This window comes from Mangifera indica, chromosome 17 (assembly GCF_011075055.1).
Source record: "Mangifera indica cultivar Alphonso chromosome 17, CATAS_Mindica_2.1, whole genome shotgun sequence".
Classification (NCBI taxonomy): Eukaryota; Viridiplantae; Streptophyta; class Magnoliopsida; order Sapindales; family Anacardiaceae; genus Mangifera; species Mangifera indica.
In genome coordinates, this window is record NC_058153.1 from 3,574,715 (window position 1) to 3,598,803 (window position 24,089).

General features: G+C 34.7%; 2 protein-coding genes and 1 pseudogene across 2 annotated transcripts; 1 reads left to right on the plus strand and 2 right to left on the minus strand.

The window, feature by feature from the left end:
* Positions 1-7,218: 7,218 nt before the first annotated feature.
* LOC123200805 (pentatricopeptide repeat-containing protein At2g15690, mitochondrial-like) lies at positions 7,219-9,027 on the minus strand. Its single transcript, XM_044616190.1, has one exon. It carries the CDS (start codon positions 8,808-8,810, stop codon positions 7,410-7,412), a length of 1,401 nt encoding a protein of 466 aa, XP_044472125.1. The 5' UTR covers positions 8,811-9,027; the 3' UTR covers positions 7,219-7,409.
* Positions 9,028-9,734: 707 nt separating this feature from the next.
* On the minus strand, positions 9,735-11,268 carry LOC123200806 (serine acetyltransferase 5-like). The gene is made up of 2 exons (XM_044616191.1): positions 10,830-11,268; positions 9,735-10,434 (listed from the first exon to the last, which is right to left on the minus strand). Exons 1-2 carry the CDS (start codon positions 11,199-11,201, stop codon positions 9,943-9,945), a joined length of 864 nt encoding a protein of 287 aa, XP_044472126.1. The 5' UTR covers positions 11,202-11,268; the 3' UTR covers positions 9,735-9,942.
* Positions 11,269-11,406: 138 nt separating this feature from the next.
* Positions 11,407-23,724, plus strand: LOC123200804 (annotated as a pseudogene).
* The last annotated feature ends 365 nt before the right edge of the window (positions 23,725-24,089 follow it).

Consider the following 24,089-nt stretch of genomic DNA (forward strand, 5'->3'; position numbering starts at 1 on the left):
TGTTTGTTTTCAACAGTTTGGATATGAGATTACTGTTTAGGGTTTCAGGTTTAGGATTAATTATTTATTTAAGTCTCAAACATTTGGTTTTATGTTTGTCATTTCCAAAATTTTACTACTGACAAGACAGAGGTTGCTTGACATTAAACATCATTTATGAATGTGCAATCTAGGTAGTAGTAGATGATCACTAAGTTGGCAAAATGAAAATTAATTATTTACAAAGAGAAGGTTCAAAGAGGCAATATTAGAAAGATTTTGACCGTTACAGGAAAGGACGACACATGAAGACTTACTCTTATTTTAGAAAATAAGCACTATAGTCGACTATTAGAGCTAGTTCAAGAAATTGTTGGCAACCCAATGGATCGAAGACTACAATCGAGTTTTGGACCAAATGAAGGAAGCCTGAGGTTGGCTCAATTACAACTATCCCAATTCAAACCAATACTATTCTTCTTCAATACACACCCCAACTCACTTACGTCATTGGATGGAATAATAGACATTTTTAGAAAACGAGCATTGTAGTTGACTATTAGAGCTAGTTTGAGAAATTGTTGGCATATGAACAGACGAAGGATCACAATCAAGTTTTTGACCAAATGAAGGAAACCCGAGGTTGACACAATTGTAACTATCCCAACCTAAATCGAAACCGATATTACTCTTCTTTTATACACACCCCAACCCACTTATGTCATTTGATGAAAATAATATACGCTTTTATAAAACAAGCATTGTAGTCGACTTTTAGAGCTAGTTCAAGAAATTGTTGGCACCCAAATGGATCGAGGACCACAATCAAGTTTTAGACCAAGTGAAGGAAGCCTGAGGTCAACCCAGTTGCAACTATCCAAGTCCACGTCAATATTATTCTCCTTCTATACAAACCCCAACCCATTTATGTCGTTGGATGGAATATTAGGCATCATGCCTCTCTTTGAAAGGAGCTCCTTGCTAATGGCTTTGTCGAGTCCGTTGTTTCTCCTCTTGAGTGTGTCAAGATTTTGTTTCAGGTGCTTTTTCTATATCTCTTTTCTCTTTAGTCTTTCTAATTCTTTTGTATATTTATTTAATTTTTGGTTCTGTATAATCTTTATTTTTCTCTTTTGTTTGTTGTCAACGGTTTGGATATGAGATTATTGTTTAAGGTTTCAGGTTTATGATCCACTATTTATTTAAGTCTCAAGCATTTAGCTTTATATTTGTCATTTCCAAAATTTTACTATTGACAAGACAAAGGCTACTTGATATTAAACATAATTTATGAATGTGCAATCTAGTTAGTAGTGGATGATCCTTAAGCTAGTAAAATGAAAATTAATTACTGATTTAATTTATTTACTAAAATAATCTAAGTTTTTAGTTTCATACTGCTGTGTAAGGAGAAATAGAGGAGACTGATTTTTCGGCGATGAAATGTCTGGCATAATAGATAAGATAATTGAAGAGTAAGTCAAACATCATTTTATTGATGTGCATTAAATTTAGGGAGTAGTACATGATCCTTAAGCCAACAAAAATGAAAATTAATTACTAGTGCTGCATTACAATTGTGAAACAAGGTTATACAAGGAGAAATAGAGGAGGTAGATTTTCACGCAATGAATTTGTCTGTCAGAATATTTAGGTTAAATAAGTGAAAATTGAAGAAGTCAAATAAGATATTAAATATCAGTCGGGTAAAACAAATGTGGTAGCCGATGCCTTGAGTAGAAAGATTGCCATAACTCATCTCACCACTCAGATAGAGTTATAGGAAGAGTTTCAGAGGGAACAAATTGAGGTGATATGGAGTCGGATGGCTAGATTGAAAATTCAATCTAATCTCCTCAATGAAATAAAAGAGAAGCAAGTAGAAGATTTGTGGTGCCAAAAAATGAGTCAACCAATATGTGAGGGGAAAACAACTGAGTTTTAAATGATTGATGGCGTGCTCAAGTTCAAAAACAGGGTATGTATTCCCAAGATTTGGAATTGAGAAAGAAAATCATGAGTGAAGCTCAGTTGAAAGAAAATGAGTCAACAAAGACATCAATTTAGGCCAAACAAATAGACTCTAATCAAAGCAAAATTGATTGGCAAAAATTAAGGAGAATAGAAAGATAAGTGGAAATTGAAGCAGGAGAAGAAGACTATAAAAAGGAGGAGAGAACAAGAATTGAAACATCAAGGAAATATAGGGCGCCTCTAGCCTAGGGGAAAGGGGAATGGTAAACACCAAGATGGACTCTAGGATGGATGAATTTGAAAGAGATGTAATCAGGAGATTAGGAAAGGTAGAAAAAAAATGCAAATATGTAGATATGTAACCAATGGAACAATTGTGACTCTAGAAGACATTGGAAAATCAAAAAGCCACCAACAAGAACTAAGGGAGAATGGATTCAAAACCAAGTGACCAAAATGAGTTTGATAGAAATATGGGACAACCAAAATGTGATGGACACCAATGGATAAATTACAACCACCATTCAAGACGATTGGAGCTTCTAATATTCATTGAAGGAGACAGGATGGATATTTTTGGACCAAGAGATAATTCTCTGTAAATCAAACCAACATTGAAGAAAGAGTGTGTCAGTCGCCATCGAGTGTTTGAATGTTTTGGCATTGATATGGTTGCAATGGATAAAGGCCAAACATCCAATTGTGGAATAGAGGAAGTTTAAAAGAGGCATTATTAGAAAGATTTTGATTGTTACGAGAAGGGATGACACATGAAGACTTACTCTTCTGTTAAAAAACGAGCACCGTTGTAGACTACTAGAGCTAGTTTGAGAAATTGTTGGCAACCCAATGGATTGAAGACCGCAATCAAGTTTTGGACCAAATGAAGGAAGCTCGAGGTTGGCTCAATTGCAACTATCCCAACCAAAATCCAAACCAATATTATTCTTCTTCTATATACACCCTAACTCACTTATGTCGTTGGATGGAATAATAGACGTTTTTAAAAAATGAGCACTGTAGTCAACTATTAAAGCTAGTTCGAGAAATTGTTGGCACCCTAATGGATGCTGCATGTAGGAACCAAAAACAGTCTTTGAAAGCAAAGATGACTCAAACAAAATTTTGATGGATGCATCTGTGTGACTTCTGCGGTTGTGTGTTGGTAAGCCTTCAAAAGGGGTATTTGTTGGTGCCTTGTTGTCTGTGTCTTCAACTGCAGTGGTAATTTTTGGCACAGTGATGTGATTTTTTTAATATAATTTATATCCTAGTTGTTGTATTCTGATAGTGAAAATTTTGTTTGAGTCATCGTTGCTTTTATTGCTAATCTTTCCATGAAGCTGCATATCTTTATCTTTTTCCATTTTGAATATGACTAGTTGTAGATCACATATATTTTATGACATGATTCATATTTCACATCATTGTATTTCTAATTAATCTCCAAGGATAAAGAATTCGTCAATTAGGAGTTGAGGTCAAATCCTGTGGAAACTAATTTACTTACAGTAATTAGGGTTGGATTCGAATCGAGCTGAGCTCGAACACAGGCAAACTCGGTATCAGCTCGATAACTATTCATTCAAGCCGAGCCACGACTCGAGCTCATCGAACGTAATGAAAATACAACTCGTGTCCGAGCTCGTTGGCTCGCGAGCCTTTAACGAGCCTGGCTCGGAATACATACCGAGCCGAGCTACTCGCGAGCCTATAACGAGCTGAAAATCGAATATATTTCACGATTCGAGATATCGAGCTAGGCTCGCTTATTCTTAACAAGCTGAGCCATCGAGCGAGCCATCGAGCTGAGCTATCGAGCGAGCTGTCGAGCCGAGCCTAACGAGCTTGTTCACAGATCACAGTTTCAATTTCAAAATGTTATTTTCGTTTAAACATTGTTTAATACATTTTTATTGTTTGTAAATCAATCTATTTATATATTTTAAATATTTTCAAGAATAAACACAAAACTAATTCAGCAGATAATCAATCCCTGCAACTTCCATTCTTGTTTGTTAGTTGTGTATCGAGCGAGAGTTTTCTTGGTTTTCATAAGAATTTTTCATTTTTTGGGCACTAACTTAATTGACTTGAGTTCTTTTATCCTATTTTAATCCGTATACATTAATTTTAACTGGAATTTTTTCTTTAAATAAATTAAAATAATTTTTTAATTGGATAAACAATTTTACCTTAATTTTTATTTATTACACAAATGTAAAAAGATTTTGAGTTAATAATCATTTTAACCCCATCTCTAATTTCATCTAAAATTCAAAATAAAATAAATTTTACATCAAAATTACTTTAATCTATTTAAACATTTAATTATACTATATGTTATTTAATTTTTCAAATTAAAATTGAATTTTTAAATTTGATTGTATGGAATCAATCCTCTTATATTAATCACTTATTGAAAATAAACAAAACAAAATTATCTTAAGTTTTAACAAAACAGTAAATAGGTTGGCGTGACACATGGGTAATTTTGACAAAAGTTTTTTTTATTATATTTGTATAAATAATAAAAATTAGATTAAAATTATTTAATCTAATAATAAAAATTAAGCACCCACTTGTATTGCGATTTAAATAAGGTTAAAATTTACAATTGTCTTTGTGAATGTCAACTTGAATCCATGTGAGTGAATTGATATTGCTTTGATCAAGAGGATTTCTTGTGAGGAAAATTCTCAGATGCAAAGGGAAGTTTCCTGGTGGAGTTGATATTGCTTTGAACAACAAGATTTTGAATTGCATCTGTGCTTGTGGGTTTCATCAAAGTAGAGTTACGTGACATGTAATGTTGATTAATAGTCTGATGTCCTGGAGTGATGTTCTCTAAACTAGTGTGCTCTTGGGCGCCCAAATTAAGGTATCATCTCAATTGACTATTCCGTTGGCTCCTCGATGTTTTTCTTGGCATGCAGCCCAAATTGAGAGCAACTAACAGATAACAAATATCATAGATTAGGAAGAATCACACTGTAAATTTTCACTTTGAGAAGAGTAGCACTTGACGAGCACTGGCTTGCGAGCCAAGGTGAGTTGCTTGACTTAGAGTTCGTATTTGGGCTCGAGCTCGGTTTCTCTGAAAATTGAAGCTTGAGCTTGGGATCGAGCTTGTTATTACCTAGCTCGTTTTGGGCTCGATCGAGCCGAGCTCGAGTCGGCTCGGCTCAAATCCACCCTTAACAATAATTATAAACACTACAATACATACAAAAGTGAGTAATCAGGTATTCATATCAAAACTACTTTCTGTACTGCTTTCATTATGTGTTTTAGTGCTATGCATCCCATGTACCTGCTGATCACAAGAAAGATATAATGGTGAAACTTGCTTAGGAATCAATTGCTGGTCTGTTGGGTTAGACGTTCACATACACTGTTGATATTGTTAGGAGGCATATGCAGGTTATTTTCTTGTAGGTTGCAGATCCTCATACATTTGGAAAAAAGGTCAAAAGTGAGTAATCAAAATTGTAACGAATGAATATATCTCTTTTTAAAATTTGAGCAGCATTCATTAGTAGACTTACATTTCCTCAAGAAATATTATTTTAGATTAACTTGTGATAGACCAGGCATTTGTGCATTCCATTCTTTCAAGCTGAATAAATCATGTGTAGGTTACATTAGCACACAATTCTTTGGGGTGTTTGCCCATCAAATTTTATTGACTAGATTTCTTACAAGTTCTCCATGTAAAGTGATGTATCATAAATATTGTGACACTCTTAGACAAATCCCATATCGACAAAGCACATGAGAAATGTTGGGTCTGTTTGTACATCCTTTATCAATTAGAGGTGAAAAGATTTGACTGGTTAAATAGCCTGTGAATTCCTCAAGTTGTCAAAATGTATTTTAAGTTGCAAAACTAGAAACAAAATAATAATGAACTGTATGTCTAAAGTAGACAATATCTTGACACTGGATCAGACTATTGAACCAGGGATGTTACAAGTATGAAATACACATTGATGTACATACAGTTGTATGATCAATGAAAAAACATTTTGATTCTCCTACAGTGTGGGAATAATTATGTTTTAGAGAACTTGTATCCATCGTGACTAAAAGAAATATCAAGAATCTAGTCTTTTTGACAGGGAATAAAGGTTGTTTAACTATTAAGTTCATAATTATTGAAAAAAATTCAACTAAACATATCAAATAAGCATATAGCAGATGATCATGCTTATATGTAGGATATCACATGGTTCATATTCTTACTATAGTCTGCAAATATATTATGTTTGATTAAAGATTTTGTAGATTTGTACTTGCAACAGCTTGGTTGAACTGTTATTTTCAATTTCCAACTTCATTTGATATTCTCTTTCGAGCCAGTCACTTGGTTTGATTTTGTGAAAATTAGAGGTATAGGATTAATTGATAAAGAAGTTCTATTCATTCATTTTCTGGATTGCTAGATGCTTATTCATTCATTTTCCATTAGCTTGTGTATGTCTAAATAAAATGTAACGATGCTATGAAAATTATTTCCATTGCATTGAAACATATATGGCATATTGGCTTGGACTGACTCCAACTGAAATGAACAGTTTTCCATAAAATAACAGTGATTGAGGATTTACTGTTATTGTATGAAGTTTCACCATCTCTCATTGCTAAAATAATAGAATAAATTAATGACAATCTGTTTCATCTTTGCTATTATGCTTATATTGTACAGAGTTCTTGTTTTGGAGATAATATACAGATATTCGAGTTATTGCAGTAAAACTCAATTGCACGTCGAGCACTTTCCTACTCTTATGCATATTTTCAGAGTCAATTATATATGTCTACATGACCTGCCCCAAGCATGGTTTCACCTCAGCTCATGCCACTCAATACACAAGTCTATGTCAAGATCATGAGCTGTTGACAAACACTCTCCCAGCAAATGGAGCCGATGTCCTTGTCAGCAAGATTCTCGAGTAGGTAATAATCATTCAAGAATGCTATGCACTTCACTTCATAACTCCTCACTGACATATAAGTTCACGTCCCCTCCAACGCACATATTTTTAATCCTTTCCCAATAAACATTTTATTACCTCATTAAGCGATTGGAGCTAAGTTATATATTAGCAATGGTTATTTCATGACGAATCTCCTATGTAAGTACCATTTATTACATGTGTATCTGTCCTTAGAGGTTCAGAGGTTGATACAGTGGTGCTCCATCTCAACAGATTCACCGAGTGTGCAGAACACAAGCATATATAAACACTAGAAAATTTGGCATACATCTCAAAACACAAACTAGGTTTGTCATTCCATTTGATTTCTATTAAAACGAATCTTAAGTACAAGCATAATGTACAGCATCAAAATCTGGTCTAGTTTTCCTTCACTCAGAAATGTACACTCCAAAGAAGACAAATATCATATAGGAAGCTAGTCTAGCACATGGGTTGAGTATGGTTTCAACAGCCTTACCAGTAATCCCTGCAGGAGCATTTGCCATCCCTGAAATGATGAAACCGCTTGTTATCCCTAACAATTAGCTCTCTTCCAACAATCTTGGACATGATCTTTATTGCATTGTGGCAGTCGCCGCAGATTCTAAGGTTCTTCATTATCCTAAGAGGCATCCTAGCCGGAGTACTGATCAAACCATAAGCAATGGCCAAACGCTCACTATGGTATTGCAAGGCCTTCTCTTTTGCCTCTTCATCAATGTCGTGTAGCACATATCTTGTGTCCGGCACATACCCTGCTTCTCTCATCTGTCCATTCAAGCCTTTCACATTCTGATATCCCTCTCCTTTATAGAGCTCTGTACACCGATATTCACTCACTCTATCCTTCTCCGCAAACATGTTAGTTGCAAATTGCTTCTTCCCTGGAGGCAATGAGATCTTGTTAACAGTGGCCTTGGAAGGATCAAGATCAACCAATAACTCCTCAGCATGATCTTCAAGTTCAACATCTCCATGAATTCTAGCAAAATCTCTAAGAGTCTCCCATACTTCTGCTGTAGGCTCAAACAGCATTTTTTCAATGAATTCCTCAGCTTCATTCAAATGACCAGCTCTCCCTAGAACATCAATAACTCCTAAATAATGCTCAATTTCTGGCACAATACCATATTCACTCTGCATCAACTCAAAATACATAAACACTGCTTTGACAGCCCCTGCATTAGCACAAGCTGCCAAGACCAGCACAAAAGTCTCCTGATTGGGTAAAAAGTTCAATTTTCTCATTTGGTCAAACAACAACAACCCATCGTCACCTTTTCCATCAACAGTGTATGCATTAATCATCAAATGCCACGAACTCAAATTTTTCTCAGGCATTTGATCAAACACCTTGCGTGCACCTCTGATATTATTACATTTCCCATACATTCCAATCAATTTATTGTTCAATGCAGTATCATTACTAAACAGTGACTTTCTTAATAAATCATGAACCGTTCTTCCCATTTCAAGCGAACTCAAATTCCCACATGAATCCAACAACTCACTGAACACATCATAACCAGCAAAGGCACCACGACCCATATACTCAATTGCTTCTTTAAACTTACCCTCCTTGCACAGATTCATCAAATCAACATCAAGATTCTCTCTTCCTGTATTTCCAGGTAACGGGTCGTTCCCAATTTGAATATTGTTGGTCTTGTTCCTCTGTTTATCACGCTGAGTATTGACGCTGGGCCGACGATAGACCTTGGCGTTATGGTTTGCATAGGCACATAAACGTTTTAACGTAGTTGGGAATTTGAGAGTGAGGGAGTGAGACGAGAACGGGTGATTAATTTTAGAATTGAAGGGAAAAGATAGTATAATGGAGTTTCCTGCGCGTTGAAGAGAAGCCGGAGACGCCATGGTTGGTTCGTTGTGAGTTATGAGCTGTGTCTATGCTAAGCCCCCCGAATCTCAAACTTCAGTTGTTTTTCGGTTTGCTCTGGAAAAGATTTTAAATCTCTTGGGACAAAAGAGAGGATTTCAATACATTTTGTGAGGACAAGATAAACTGCCCATTCATCAAGGCATCAGCGTTCATATTCGATGCTCACGTGTAAAATACTTCTGTTATTGAAAGATAAAGCCATATTAGGTTAACTTGTTTACTCTCTTTCATCCCATTCCTGTCTCATCTTTGGTCCTTGTATCTTATAATATCATATCAAATCTATCCACAATTATTATATCACTTTATTTAGCAATTGAATCCTTGAACTCGGAAGATTCTATCTTCTTATTTTATCATTCTTTTGTCAGAGAAAACTATCATATCCTATCAAATTGAGATCATACACCCAATACAATTATCTTGTTTTTGAATAATTATAATATAAATAAATATTCGAATTCGGGTTTATATTGGACATCCTTTAATACAATATTTACTTGTGACTCTTTCCCTATAAGGTTAAAGGGAGGAGGCAATCAAAGAGAGAGCGCAACTTCCTTGTAAACATTATCACAACTCTCCCAAAGAAAAATAACATAAATATTAATGTAGACCCTGAGTGTGAGATAGAATCAAGTTAATATCTATCTCATCTTTATTATTCTCTCACATAGTATCTCACACATAATAATCATATATAGTGGCCCTGTCTTGTTGACCCAATTGACATAACATCGGGTGCTAATCCTTCTATCACTACTCGTTACAATTCGATATAATAATAATGAATGTTCCCAACAGCGAAGTCAATCCTTCTATCAGTACTCATTACAATCAAACACCTGAAGAACCAAAGATTAACATATTTGCTCCTAAAAAAATTAAGATTCCACAAGTCAACGAAAGCAATATAACTCAGATAGCGCTCATTAATATGATTTATGTTCCAGAATATTTCACAAGGCCAAAAGCCATTAATATGGTTTAATACCCCGCAAGCATATTACAAACCTCTAAAGCCAGTGAAATGGAAACAGAAAGAGCAGTTTGACATCCAACGCTACAATATACGTAATATAGTAGAGAATAAAAACAGATATATGATCAAATAATATAATCTGACCACTCAGAAATGAATGAAGTATGATCCATGGATTCCCCAGGAATATCTTCCAGCCTAGAGGGCTTCTCTTTTCCTCCCACCAGCCTTGCCGGATTCCCCACTGCAGTGGTCCTTGGTGGCACATCAATCAGTACCACAGACCCAGCCCCAATTTTTGCACCATCCCCAATCTTAATGTTTCCTAATATGGTTGCACCAGCTCCAATCAGCACCCCATCTCCAATCTTTGGGTGCCGATCACCAGATGTGTTCCCAGTACCACCAAGTGTAACATGATGCAAAATTGACACATTGTTGCCAATCACTGCTGTCTCACCAATGACCACACCCGTTGCATGATCAAGCAAAATCCCTTTTCCTATTCTAGCTGCTGGATGTATATCAACAGCAAATACATCAGAAATTCGCGAGTGCAATGCTAATGCTAATGGTCTCCGAGACTCAGTCCACAGTTTGTGAGCTATTCGGTGAGCCTAACACACAAACCAAAAAGGCAAAATGAAGAGATTGTTAACTTATGTGATTAGGATTGCCCTATGTACATTAGAATCAAGATTAACTCCTATGGTTAGAATTTCCTTTATTATATTACTTTCCTTTCTCTTAGCTTGCAGTATGAGCTTACATAAGCACAATATTATAACGAGTTTAGGCCAATACAATTCTTTTTTATCAAATGGTATCAAGCTACAATTCAATATTCTAATAGAGATTAACAATGAAATGCTCTGGTCACATTTCCTCTCTAAACACTTTACAATTCATCAAAAATTGATTCTAATTGTATCAATCAATTTCAAAATTTAATATAAATAAAATTTCCAACTAAAATGAGCAAACGATGCAAAATTACGAAAAAGAAATGTACCTGACATGCCAAGAAGCCCTTGTAATTAAGAAGGCAGTGAGAGAAGGAAACGCAAGCAGGGTCTCTGACACGCGCGGCACGAATATCAGCGACGGCGGCGGCACGGAGCGTGGGGTCGGAGGAGAAGGTGTTGAGAAAGAGATCATACAACAAAGTAGACAGGAGCGTGGAGGAGGATAATTTGTTGCCCAAATGAAACGACAGCGATCTTTCGAAAGAGGAGTGCGATAGGATGGTGGAGTAGAGATAGCTTGCTAAAGCGGGCTCCGACTCTGCGTCGCGCCGCGCCTCCGCTTTGATCTGCGCCCACACCCATGCCTCGTCGTCGTTGGCCGATGTTTCCGATGAGTACCTAAGCTCGCCCGTGGGCATCTCTAATGAATGCTTCCAGATTCCAATGAATATGGTTGATAATAGAGTAGGCGACCAGCTTCTTCCCTTTTATTATTTTAATTTTTAATTTGAGTAGTGGAGTTAAATAGTGTTGCCAACTGTAAAGGGCACTTTTCCGCTGTCCCTCACGCGCATTTTCTTGCGCGTAGCTTCTGTAATGTCCCTCCTGACCTGGCTGGACATCAAACTCCCATCTCAACCAACTGCACCATTTGGATTTGATAAATTTCTAAGCCAACCTGACCGAACCAACAACCAAAAGCAAAGAACACTTTCCTTTTACTTTTTCCATAACAATTCCAAACGACACGTCGTTTCGGTAAATTCGTTGCAATGAGGTTGTCTCTCGCACTCTTCATCATTGTTTCTCTTCTTCTCTGCTTCGCGTCCACCGAGTTTGTAACTGAGTCCAACTCCGAGGTCAATGCCACCGCTGTTGAGTATAATAATGTGTCCCGCGAGACATCCAAAGAGGACAGCTTCGCTGACATGATTGATCGTGCTCTCGAAAAGGAATTCAATGAGAGTGACCAAAATGAAGGTCTATTCTAGATCTGAGCTATTCTTCTCTCTTTCATTTTATTTTTTTATTTATATCCTCATTTTTTTTATTTACGGTTGTTACACTACGGTTTTTGTGGTTGTGGGCCAGTTATTTTAACTCAATTGATTAATCGAAACTGGAGAACTCATTTTAAGTAAAGCTGAAATGGTATCATTAGGTTGTGTTTAGTGTGGATCTTTATAATAGAACAAACATTATCTTTTAAGAAATTTGGAAAAAGGTACAAATGGAAAGTGTGTACCTTGATTGTTCTTACTTGTTCGTGTTTTCTGTTGCAGCTACTGATCCTGGTAGCTTCAATAATAGTGTTGCTGGACAACAGGTTGGTCATCATATTCTTTAATCCACATGACTTTCATTGACTTTTCAATGGACGGCAAATTGTTAAAGGATAGATGTTTACATATTTTTCGTTTATAGTGCTGACTACAGAACTGTAATATGAAACCACTGTCTAGCTTGTATTACTTGTAACAACTTAATATTAAAGGGAATTGTTGCTGTTACAAAAATGTATAATGGCTGGAAGTAAGTAATAGAACAGAAATTCAATGTGAAACTTCATATTCAAAGCTTATTAGTAGTGAAACCATTCAATTGATAGTAAGCAATTAGAAATGGAAGATCAAATGCTGATGGCTTATTGAAGAGTTAAATAAACTGGATGCTTTTCTATTGAGAAATTTTGGAGAGTCTCATTATTGTATCTGGCAGTTTTGCCTGATGAAGTGTATTTGTCTCTTTACAGATTTCTTAATCAATGTAATGTCTGAATGCTGCATATTTGGTTTTGACAGGCTGTTTTGGAAACTGTTGCCAGAGTTACAAAGAAAAATGAAACCAAGGAGAAGTATGTCGTTGTAGCTTGAAAAATGTATTAGTCATTTTTCTTCATAAAATTTTGAGACGACATTCTTATTACAACAATGGGAATGCTTATTTTTTTCATCTATGATTTGCAAATTTCTGACACTATTATGAACTTTATGTTAGGTCATTTCAATTTCATCATGTTTTTAAATTGGATAATGAAAATGGACAAGAAGATACTCCAACATTGATTGATCGGAAGGTATATTTAGTATTTTGCAATATTTTACTTGCTTGATAAGTTGTCTTTTTGCATGCTTTAATAGCTGATCTTATCTGATGATACACCACTTCAAGCAGTTACATCTTCGACAAGCCAATCTTTGAAGTTGATTAAATTTGATCTTTCATAAAATTAATCTTCAGGACAATGTTTTTATCATATCAAATCCAAAGTCGAAATATCCTGTGCTGCAACTAGACTTGAGGTTTGTTACTAACTATTTTGTTATCACACCCCAGCCCTCCCTCTCAGTAAGAGAAATTTGTTGGCCATTCTAACCTGTTCAAAATGCTGTAATTGCAGATTGATATCAGATCTGGTGGTTGTTATTGTCTCTGCAACTTGTGGTGGTATTGCCTTTGCATGTGCTGGACAACCGGTTAGACCAATGTCATTCATCTATCTTTTATTATCTCTGCAACTTGCCTTTGCTTTCAAAGACTCTGTTTTTGGTTCCTTCATGCAGCATCCTTAAGGAACATCTTTCTTATTTTGATTTTGAAGGTCATTACTGGATATCTGCTAGCAGGATCTGTTATTGGGCCGGGGGCTTCAGCTTTGTCAGTGAAATGGTGCAAGTATGTTGCTTTTGCTTTTGCTGGCTATCTTAATATGGTACTCTATTTTCATGTTGTATTATTATTTACAGTTTTGACAGTTCATATGCGCTTTTGGTTTGTAAATAATCAATGAAGAGATGTGCATGGTGATAAAAAAACCTAATTGTAGACAAACTATAGATTATACTCTGACCTACTGGTTATTGCATTAACAAAACAAAGCTGGTCTTTTCATAAACAATTTTTTATTTGGAAAAAATGTGATTGTGCTGGAAGGCAATATAATATTCTTTCTATCTTGATATAGTACCAAATTAGTATAAGCTTGTCATTCTTCAGTGGTATATTTCAAATTTTATAGCTGTTTAATATCACATATCACTTCTTATATTCTTTCAGGTTGAAACAGTGGCCCAATTTGGTGTCATTTTTCTTCTTTTTGCATTGGGCCTTGAATTCTCTGCATCAAAGGTTTGCTCATACTTTCTTGTTCATCCATGCTTATAAATTCAATTCTTTTTAGTTGATGTAACTGTTATCTTTTCATAATTACAGCTTCGAGTTGTTCGTGCAGTTGCTGTTTTAGGAGGTCTTCTCCAGATTTTTCTATTTATGTGCATGTGTGGAATAATAGCTTCGGTATGACTTATATCATGAGAGTTTTAGGTAGATAGTTAGTAATGGAATAACCCTACTGCCTGTGAACTGTAAACATTACCTTTATATAAAGTGGTTAGTGCAAAAACTTTAATTTTATTCATTAGATTGAGTATACTACAGAATATTCAACTGTTATAAAGATTTTTTAAGTTGCTGGGGTAAAGAAACATTTTATTGTTCCTAAGGCTGTTATCTTTTTTATTTTTCATTTGGATGAGAGACCTAAGGTGGTACTAAATACCAGTATAAAGAATTTTACCATGTGCTCCCAGTTCTGTGTAGCTTTAAGCTTTTGATGGATGCATCTCTGTGCCTTTTGCAGTTGTGTGGTGGTAAGCCTTCAGAAGGGGTATTTGTTGGTGCCTTGTTGTCTATGTCTTCAACTGCAGTGGTAATTTTTTAGTGCAGTGACTTGATTTTGTTAATATAATTTTTATCATCGTAGTAATCTAGTAGTGAAAATTTTGTTTAAGTCATCATTGCTTTTATTGCTAATCTTACCATGAAGCTACATACCTCCCTATCTTTTTTCATTTTAAATCTGACTAGTTGTAGATCACATATATTGTATGTCTATCTTTTTTCATTTTAAATATGACCAGTTGGAGATCATATATTGTATGTCATGATTCATACTTCACATCATTGTATTTCTAATTAATCTCCAAAGATAAAGACTTTGTCAATTAGGAGCTGAGGTCAAATCCTGTAGAAACTTACATACAGTAATTATAGAAACTAAAACACAAAATAATACAATTTGCTGGTGAAATATAAGATATTTCTACATTCCTCATAAAATATTTTAACTTTAGTTTTTATATATATATATAAAATTTATAAATAGAAAGAACGTTGTTGATTTCCTGGCCTGCATTGAAATTGACTTTGGCTCCTCAGCTGCACTCTCTTTTTATTTTGTGGTTGTATATGTTTTCCTTAAGACAGCTCCCAGCCTTCTTTCTGAGCATAACACTCCTATGACTCTCTTCTCTCTGAACTTCAGAAAAATCTTCACCAAGAGAGGGAAGAGGCTGCCTACCAATTATCCTCCCCTTGACTTCATCGAACTCAATGTTGAGTCCAAACAAGAATTTAAATATTCAGTGATTTTGAACCATTTTTTTGTTGTGATTACAATCACCAGGAGACTTCCATTCATAGTCATTGAACAAATCAAGATGTTGCCACAAGTGTTTCAACAAATTAAAATACTGAGTGACACTATCTCCCCCTTGTTGAATTTCACCAAGTTTAAGAGTGAGTTCATTTACCTAGGACTAATTTCCCAAATCTGAATACATTTGGTTGATGTTGTCCTAGAGTTCCTTTGTCATGGCATAACACATGTAGCTGGATTTGATTTCTTCTTCCATTGAATTCACTAGCCATGTCATTGTCATGGAATTCTTAGTGTCCCATATAGCATAGGTTGGGTCCTCATTCAACGCCGTTGTGTCTCCAACCAAATATCCAATTTTGCCTTGTCTATGTGTATACATCCAAACCAATTGAGGCCAACGCAAGAAATTATCACCATCCAACCGAATAGTGGTAATTTGGACAGAACTGGATTAAGTGTCGATACTTTTGTGTGGGTTCAAGATTGGCGTAGGGATACTAGAGTTAGATGAGATTTCAGACATGGTGAAAGAATTAGACTTTAGGTGAATAGCAAGGGTTTAGGGAGGCTCTGATACCATATAAACTGAAGAGAAAACTTATTTTTATTGGTCTTTTATATAAAAATGTATACATTGTTGTCCTTTTATAGAGAAATACAAGACTGAAAAAAAGGAAAAACAACATTGTAATAAGTTAATAACTATGTACAACTATACATATCTAGTTTCCTAAAAATACAAGAGTTGACTAGGTTATATTTAGAAACAGAATAAAGAAAAATTGATCAGCTGGTTATTCAATATCATTGATAGCTGAATTTTCCTTATTTTCCTGAATTGTCTTGATTTTCCACATCCTTTACTAGCTCATCCACACCAAAGACAGTGACATCGGAGGAATTAGTAGATTGGTTAGGCTATGACTATGACAGGTTGTCGGAGGTGCCGCCAGAGTATAGTTCTCAGGGTGCTTGGATAACTTGTGGGGGTAGTGGGTATGATAACCCCATACATCTAAATCGAATTTGCTGATGAGCTCGACATTGTGTGTTCTTCACATATTGATAACATATATTTTGAATGCTAGGAACAACACAAACGATCTTGTGACCATTAAAGATATGGTATTAATGGTAGCTGCTATTGAGGGAAAACAAGTTGATACAACTAGTTGGCTGATTAGGAAATTAAGTGATATAAAGGATGCCTTTATAGACATTTGATTTTGGTATGATCATTACCTTTTCTGCTCAAAATTTGAGGATTTATCTTGAGGAGGAAAATGAGAATTTTGTGAAGAAATTTATTGAAGCCAACTGGTTAAATGCAGAGGCCTTATCCGCATGAAGGTTATTGAAATGGATGGGAGGAATGGTTGGAAGCTCTTTGAAATTTGCTAACAGCAGGGTTAAAACAATAAATCTTGTGTTCAGTTGGCAAGGACAATAATAGATCAAGAAGATCTAGAGGTTTCAACGGTGGTAGAGATCGAAGTTTCCAAAGGAGTTGAAGTAGATGGGAGTTTTCGACAAGTTTCTGGTGATAGATATCTTTGGTATTCTAGTCAATTGGTCAACGATAGAAGTCGACAATGGTTCTGGTCTCCTGGTTGGTGCGATAACAGGCTTTGGTTGATGATTGGTCGATGATAGAGGTTGATGATGTAACTGGTCCCGTGGTCGATGTGATAACAGGCTTTAGTTGACAATTAGTCGATGATAGAAGAGAGGTCTTCTGGTCAACAACAATGTAAACTTTATGAGGCAGTGGTGGATAGTTTATGAGGTGCTTCCAGACAAATTGATGATGTTCAGTAGGTTTTGAAATTTTTGATCAGTTATGACAGTAGAGATAATATTCGTCTAGACTCAACAAGTTTGTTTTGTTTTTAGAACTTGGCTTTTGATACCATGAAACCATGGTTTCTTGGTTTGAATTTTTTTTGAGAACATTTTGTTCATTCATCAAGGGAATTTATACAAAGATATACAAATTTAAGAAAGTACAATCTATACAAAAGGAGTTAAATCAAAGAACCGAAAAGGAATTGCAATAATTCTTCTCTTAATTTACTGGACTCAATCAATACTTTCTAAACTTGAAATGAATCATATCTTCCAACAAGAGTAATAGCATTTCCAAGCGTCTTTGATCCTGGTTATATCGTTGATTATTTTCCTGTGGCAAGGCTCTTTATGACAGAAATGAGAATAAAAGCTCTTACATTGTTTGTAGTGTTTTATAAAATGAACATTAGAGGCCTAATTTGGTGTTCTTTGTTACTGTTCACTAATTTATGATATCTATCTTACATGAGATTTGAAATTTATATGCATCATATAAGTGTTTATTCCACCTTTGTTGGCCACAGGTTTTAAAGTTTTTGATGGAAAGGAATAGTATAAGTGCCCTACATGGTCAAGTCACAATTGGTACCCTTATTTTGCAGGTACATGTTTCCACGTGGTAATGATAAATGCTATCTTACCTGCCTTGTTTAAAATGATGGATAAAATTTAATTATCTATCTTCCATATGATATTTTTCTTGTTGTCCCACAGGACTGTGCTGTGAGTTTGCTTTTTGCTCTGCTACCAATTCTTGGTGGAACTTCTGGTGTTCTTCAAGGAGTAATATCCATCACTAAATCGTAAGGATATAATTTAAATTTTATGTAATTAAATCGTTTCTATGTGATCGATCTTGGGAACTTTGTCTGCATCAACTGTTGAAATAGTGGGGGTTCATCTTTTCTTTGTTTCTCTGTTATGTTTTACATTCTAAATTTTTTTGGGTAAACATGTTAGACATCTAGTTTATGATAAATAATAAGGTTATAGTATTTAGATGTAATAATTTGAAACTTTTGTCCTCTATTTCTAGTAATGTTTTTAGACCCAGACAGGGCATTGATCCGGTGAAGGGGCCAATTCAAGTCAATCGGTGGTTTGACTGGATTACCTGTTTAAATGAACAGTAAAAAATTCAAAACTATTTTGCTTACTTAATCATTAAATATAAACTCCATATTACATTTAATCAAAATCTAATTTGGCTTGGCACACATACCTTGTGTATTGGAATGGTGCTTGGTTTAAGCCCTAACAATTGAAAAAATTTAAAAAAATTACTTTGAAACAGATTAATTAAAAATTATACTATCACTTTTTTTCTATTGAAGAGACCAAATTTTGTTTTTTCAATCGAAGAGATTGAATTTTCAAATTTTAATTCCTATTGAACGAACAAATTATCAGATTTTCATATTAAAATGACTAAGCTTTTGCTATTTTTATTGAAGGTATGAAACAAAACAAATAATCCTAATTGTATTTATTTGGTATATTTAATAGAAAATATTGAAAATTTAGTCCTTTTTATAAAAAAATATAAAAGTTTGATTTTTCCGATAGGAAAAAATAAGAATTCGGTCCATTCAATTGAAAAAAAAAATAAAGTTTGGTTTCTTCAATAAAAAAAAATGATAGTTTAATACCTTTAAGTGTTGTTATCCCTATAATCAAACACAAGTGTTGGCCTAGTGGTTACACCTGTGTCTTCTCAACTATTGGGACTCGAGTCCCAAAAGTTGTCAAATCTATGATGACATTAGCATATGGTTTGACTAGGGTGAATTGATGGTTAAACCGTAAACCAAGATGGTTTAACTGTAGTTCATCCTGGTTTGAAGTTGAAACCAAAGTTGGAGCACGGTAATTTTGGCTGGTTGGACTGGTTGAACTGGTCAATTATGGCTTCCAGTTGATTGGACTAGGTTTAATTTATGTTGGCTGTTGTCTACTTGGATGTCTTTCTATGCGTTTGCCTACAAACTGGAGTCTTGATATTGCTTCACGTGGTAATATTGAATTTCCAGATTGGTGATGTTGATCTCATTTCTGGCCATTTTGACGATATTATCTCGTACATGTGTACCATGGTTTCTGAAGCTAATGATAAGCTTATCTTCGCGAGTAAGCACATATATGTATTTATATACATTACCTTTGAAGCTATTTTTCATAGGGGTTGACAGTTAGAGGCCCAAATATGGAGTTGGCAAGCAGATAATGAATTCTGTTATCCGGACTGTTATTTTTGCAGACTAATGAACTTTATCAGCTGGCATCTGTGGCATTCTGCTTACTTGTTGCTTGGGTTTGTCTCATTTCCCTATTTCTAATTGCCTTGTGATTAACACACTTTTAAACACGTTGTCTTGTATGCACAATTCTCTGTTTAATTGATTTTATTGCAATCTGATTGCTATTGATGATTTTAATTTGTTCCATCTTAACTAGAACCAAAGGAATTAACGTCACCAACCTACAGCCCATTCACTTCCAATTTATGTATGCACATCTGCATGGATGTAATAATATCGATTGTTGTGACATTTCAGTTCAGTGATAAGCTGGGTTTAAGCCTTGAATTGGGTTCCTTTGCTGCTGGAGTGATGATATCAACAACTGATCTTGGTCAACACACCCTTGAACAAGTAAGTTTTTCGATTTGTGTATCTATTTCTGTAGTCACTCAGTATCCTATGACTTTCATTCTGATCTGCTTATTATAGAATTGTTCTTTAGGTTCACTGTTCAATCTTTTGAGTTTTGTGGTAGATCTGGGATGATTTTTGTCAGAATTGGTGCAAAGTAACATTCATAATTGGATTATTCTGATTTTATGGGATAATCATGAAGATTTTGAGTTACTATGATTGCCATAAAATTATCAGGGACTAAGTGATTGGCAAAGGCTCGAGTGTAATAACCTTAGCCAGAAAGTAACAAAAATCACTGAGAAGTTTGCTGAATGGGAGCCAAATTGAGAAAAGATTATATTGGAAACTGCCCCCAAGAAATTGTATAATGTTGCATGAAAAATGAACCAACAATTGGTAAAAGAAAAAAGTGAAAAAAAAATGAAATTAAGTAACAAAAATCACTGAGAAGTTTGCTGAAGTGAAGCAAAAGTGAAAAAAAAAAAAAGACTTTGGAAATGCCGCAAAATTTGAATATTGCTGCATGAAATTGAACTCTTTCTGGAGATTTAACAATTAGTAAAAGCAAAAGGAAATACAAAATGAAATGAAGAGCTTGGTGTATGTTTATTCTTAACTTTGTATGCTACTCTTGCTTTTATCCTTTTTCTACACTCATGTAGTTCTTGAAAGCTATGCCATCTTTGTTCTTTGCATGCTGTTATGTTGCAATGGTTCTCCGGACTCAATTGCCATTTAAATGATCAGACTGTAAAATACTAATTGCTTTTTAACCTTGTAGAGGTCACAGTTATGTAATATTATGATCCCTGCCTTTGAGCTCATTAAGCGATTCATAAAACAAGTTCGATCTTTATCAGCACACTGCGCCTTAAAACTTTGTTTTGTGGCAGATATGCCAAAATTTATTTGTATTATAATTTAATTACTCATTTATGTTGTTGATTTGGAAATATACTGCTTCTATTACCTGGAACTTATCTCTTTGAATTCCTTTTCTAGGCTGTTGGAACCGTTTCATTTTTCCCTGGACACAGAATTTTGGTTGATTTGTGTATATGGCTTTTGCCTGTGTATTATATGTTTTTTGTTCTTAGATGGTAATTATGAAAGTCATGAATTTTCCTTATTTTGGTTTCATTGTATTTAGGTTGAGCCAATTCGCAACTTCTTTGCTGCACTTTTTCTTGCCAGTATTGGGATGCTGATTCATGTACATTTCTTGTGGAATCATGTTGATATCTTACTAGCAGCTGTACTATTGGTGATTGTTGTAAAAACTGCTGTGGTTGCCACTGTTGTCAAGGGCTTTAATTACAGCAACAAAACGTCACTCCTCGTAAGACTTGGCTGAACTACTAGCACACTTTTGTCTTCATTTCACTTATTTACATCATCAAAGTGAACAGAGGGTCTTAGGTTTTTCCTTATGTGTAGGTTGGAATGTCTCTGGCACAAATTGGAGAATTTGCTTTTGTTTTGCTTAGTCGTGCTTCTAATCTTCATCTAGTTGAGGTTTGTTCAATCAATATTTTGCAACCATCTAAGCTAATATCAGGTAAATTGTGTATTTGTAAAATTGCATTGAGCCAATGTAAGTGAGTTTTCTAAAATTGTCAAAGCTTGTAGGTTTTATTGTTGTCTTGTCCAACAATGCTTATGAGTTATCTAAAATTTGCAGGGGAAATTGTATCTACTGCTCCTTGGCACAACAGCACTCAGTCTGGTATGTGGGATTTTTTAGATATAGTTCTCTTGTAGTATTACAGATGTGAAATTCAAGCTTCTTCAAGTATACTTTGTACCCGGTATCCCAAGTGTCTGCATTATGGTCTGTCTACTGCCCATTGATTGAAATTAATCCTAACCCTATTGCATGCATACTTTCATCATTGAATTCGCCCAGATTTTGTACTGAACCATCAACAGAGAGAGTAATATGAAAGTGGTGTAGGAAATCATGTATCAGGATAATCTCAAGATGGAATGATCTAATCTAACTACTTCAGAAGCTGAGTTAAAGACTTACAAAAGTAGAGATTTGTAAATCTTTTAGTTTAGGAATTTAGTAACTTAGTTTCCTTCTTAGAATTGTATGCCAAAGTAATATATAGATTGTACACCAAGTATATAAATGTTATAATTCACCATAACTAGTGTACATTGAGAAGTGATGTGGAAAAGTAAAAAACCACTGATTGTAGCCTAGATTAGTGTTGAGATAGAATTTCGAGCAATTACTCAAGAAACATGTGAAGGAAATCGGTTAACTCAGTTATTGGGAGAACTAAGGATCCCGATAGAGAATTCAATAAGACTTTACCAGTGATGACAAAGCCACACTGAGCATTGCATATAATCCAATGTATCCTGACAGAACAAATCATGTGGAGATCGACATATACTCTATCAATGAGAAGATCAACAACAGGAGTGTATGTGTGACATCTTTCGACAAAGCAACAAGTTTCAGATTTCTTCACAAAGAGTCTTCCCAAACCAAGTTTTGAAAAATTAATAAACAAGTTGGGAATATTTAACATATTTGCTACAATTTCAGGGGGAGTGTATGAAATCATGGATCAGGATAATCTCAGGATGGAATTATCTTGCTACTTCAGGAAAATGAGTTAAAGATAGATGTGTAGTTACAAAAAAAAAAGATGTAAATCTTGTAGTTAAGGAATTTAGTAATTTAGTTCCCTTTATATATGAAATTAATATAAATTGTACACCAATTATATAAATGTTGTAATTCACCATGAATAATATATGCATTGAGAAATATTTCTTCTCTCAAAATACTGAAAGACATAAGTTTTGTGGTGTGTAACTAGAGGATCAATTTACATGGGAAATCTGGTTTTGAACCAAGTGAATACCTCTGAAGCCCCTCTTCTGCTTATGATGTAAAGTTAGAGCAGAAGATTGTTTAAATGTTGGTTCTATAAATTTTTTAAATGTTGGTGCTATAAATTGTTTAAATCTTGGTGCTATTAAGTGACATGCATTGTTTAGATTAAAATTGTTGATCAACTGTTCGCGAATCTGCTGAATCTTGGCTATTATTAGCTTATGTTTAACACTCTTTTGGTTATTATATGGTAATCCTTCATGATGATCTGGACCAGTTTATATTGAGATTTCAAATTTGCTCACAAAGCCATAATGCAGGTGACAACTCCATTGCTTTTTAAGCTGATCCCTGCTGTTGTAAATCTCGGGGTACAGTTGCGGTGGTTCTCCCCTGATCTGTCAAGTGAGGTAATAGTCTTGACTCAAAACAGATATAGCTACCTGTAAAATTTATCACCAAACGTAGGGTACATATTTTAGAATTTTGGCTAATTCCTGCTAAAGCAAGTGTTTAAGGTAATCTTGAATATGATTTCTTCTACCAGATTGGATTTAAAGGTGATAGTCTTCGTGCAGACGGTGCTAAGCGTATTCCTTTGATGGTCCAAGGCTCTCATGACTCATGATATGAAATAAAACCATGAACCAGAAATATGCGAATTTCAGGCTTATCCTGATGGACTTCTTATGCTCTGGGGGACAGGTGTTTAAGAGTGCAAAGGAGGTTGATTGAGTGAACCATTTTAGTCTGTGACAGATTTTCGTATGTTGCCTGATTTCACTTGACGTATCTCCGACCAGATCAAGCACTGGAGTATGATGCCGACTACTATCGAGATGTTGGGATTGCCATAGTTCTGATCCACATCCTACTACACAACACTTCAAATATTGACTTAGGTCATCTTGTTGCTGTTCCGGATGGCCAATTTTTGTAGATATATTGTCCATTTTGTAATGTAATTCAATTTTTTTTTTTTTTTTTTGCCTTATAAATCAAAAGTCAAAGTAGTGCAAGGCCTTCAAATGTATCAATCCTGTTTTGTTCTTGTAATGATACAACAGTTTGTAAACTGGATTTTGTTTGATTCTTAAAATGCATTGATGGTATATATAAATGATTCTTCAGGGTCTTTGTTATTTGAAAATCTTTGGGTTCCTTCAGGAATTTCTGCTTTGTGTATGTTACTAATTCTTGGGGATCTAATGTTAGCAAATGCATTATGAGCAATATTATGTGTATATATTTTTTGTATATAATATGAATACACAAGTTATATGTCATTATATAATTGGAATTTATTTTATTTTTAATTTAGAATCATTTAATTATATTATGACATATTATTAGTTTATCTAAATTGTATATAAAAAATATGTATACATAATTTTATTGATGCAATATATGTTGGTTTATAAATTTCAATGACCAAATAAATACTTATAAATATGAAAAGTTGGATTTTTTTTTTTTTAAATGACCACTTTTAGGTAAATCTTGTAGC

Bases quoted from the DNA above. Each gene is read 5' to 3' on its own strand.
- LOC123200805 (XM_044616190.1), bottom strand. From the start codon at position 8,810: ATGGCGTCTCCGGCTTCTCTTCAACGCGCAGGAAACTCCATTATACTA.
- LOC123200806 (XM_044616191.1), bottom strand. From the start codon at position 11,201: ATGCCCACGGGCGAGCTTAGGTACTCATCGGAAACATCGGCCAACGAC. The intron at 10,435-10,829 runs GTACATTTCTTT...TTTGTGTGTTAG, and splicing joins AGGGCTTCTTGGCATGTCAG to GCTCACCGAATAGCTCACAA.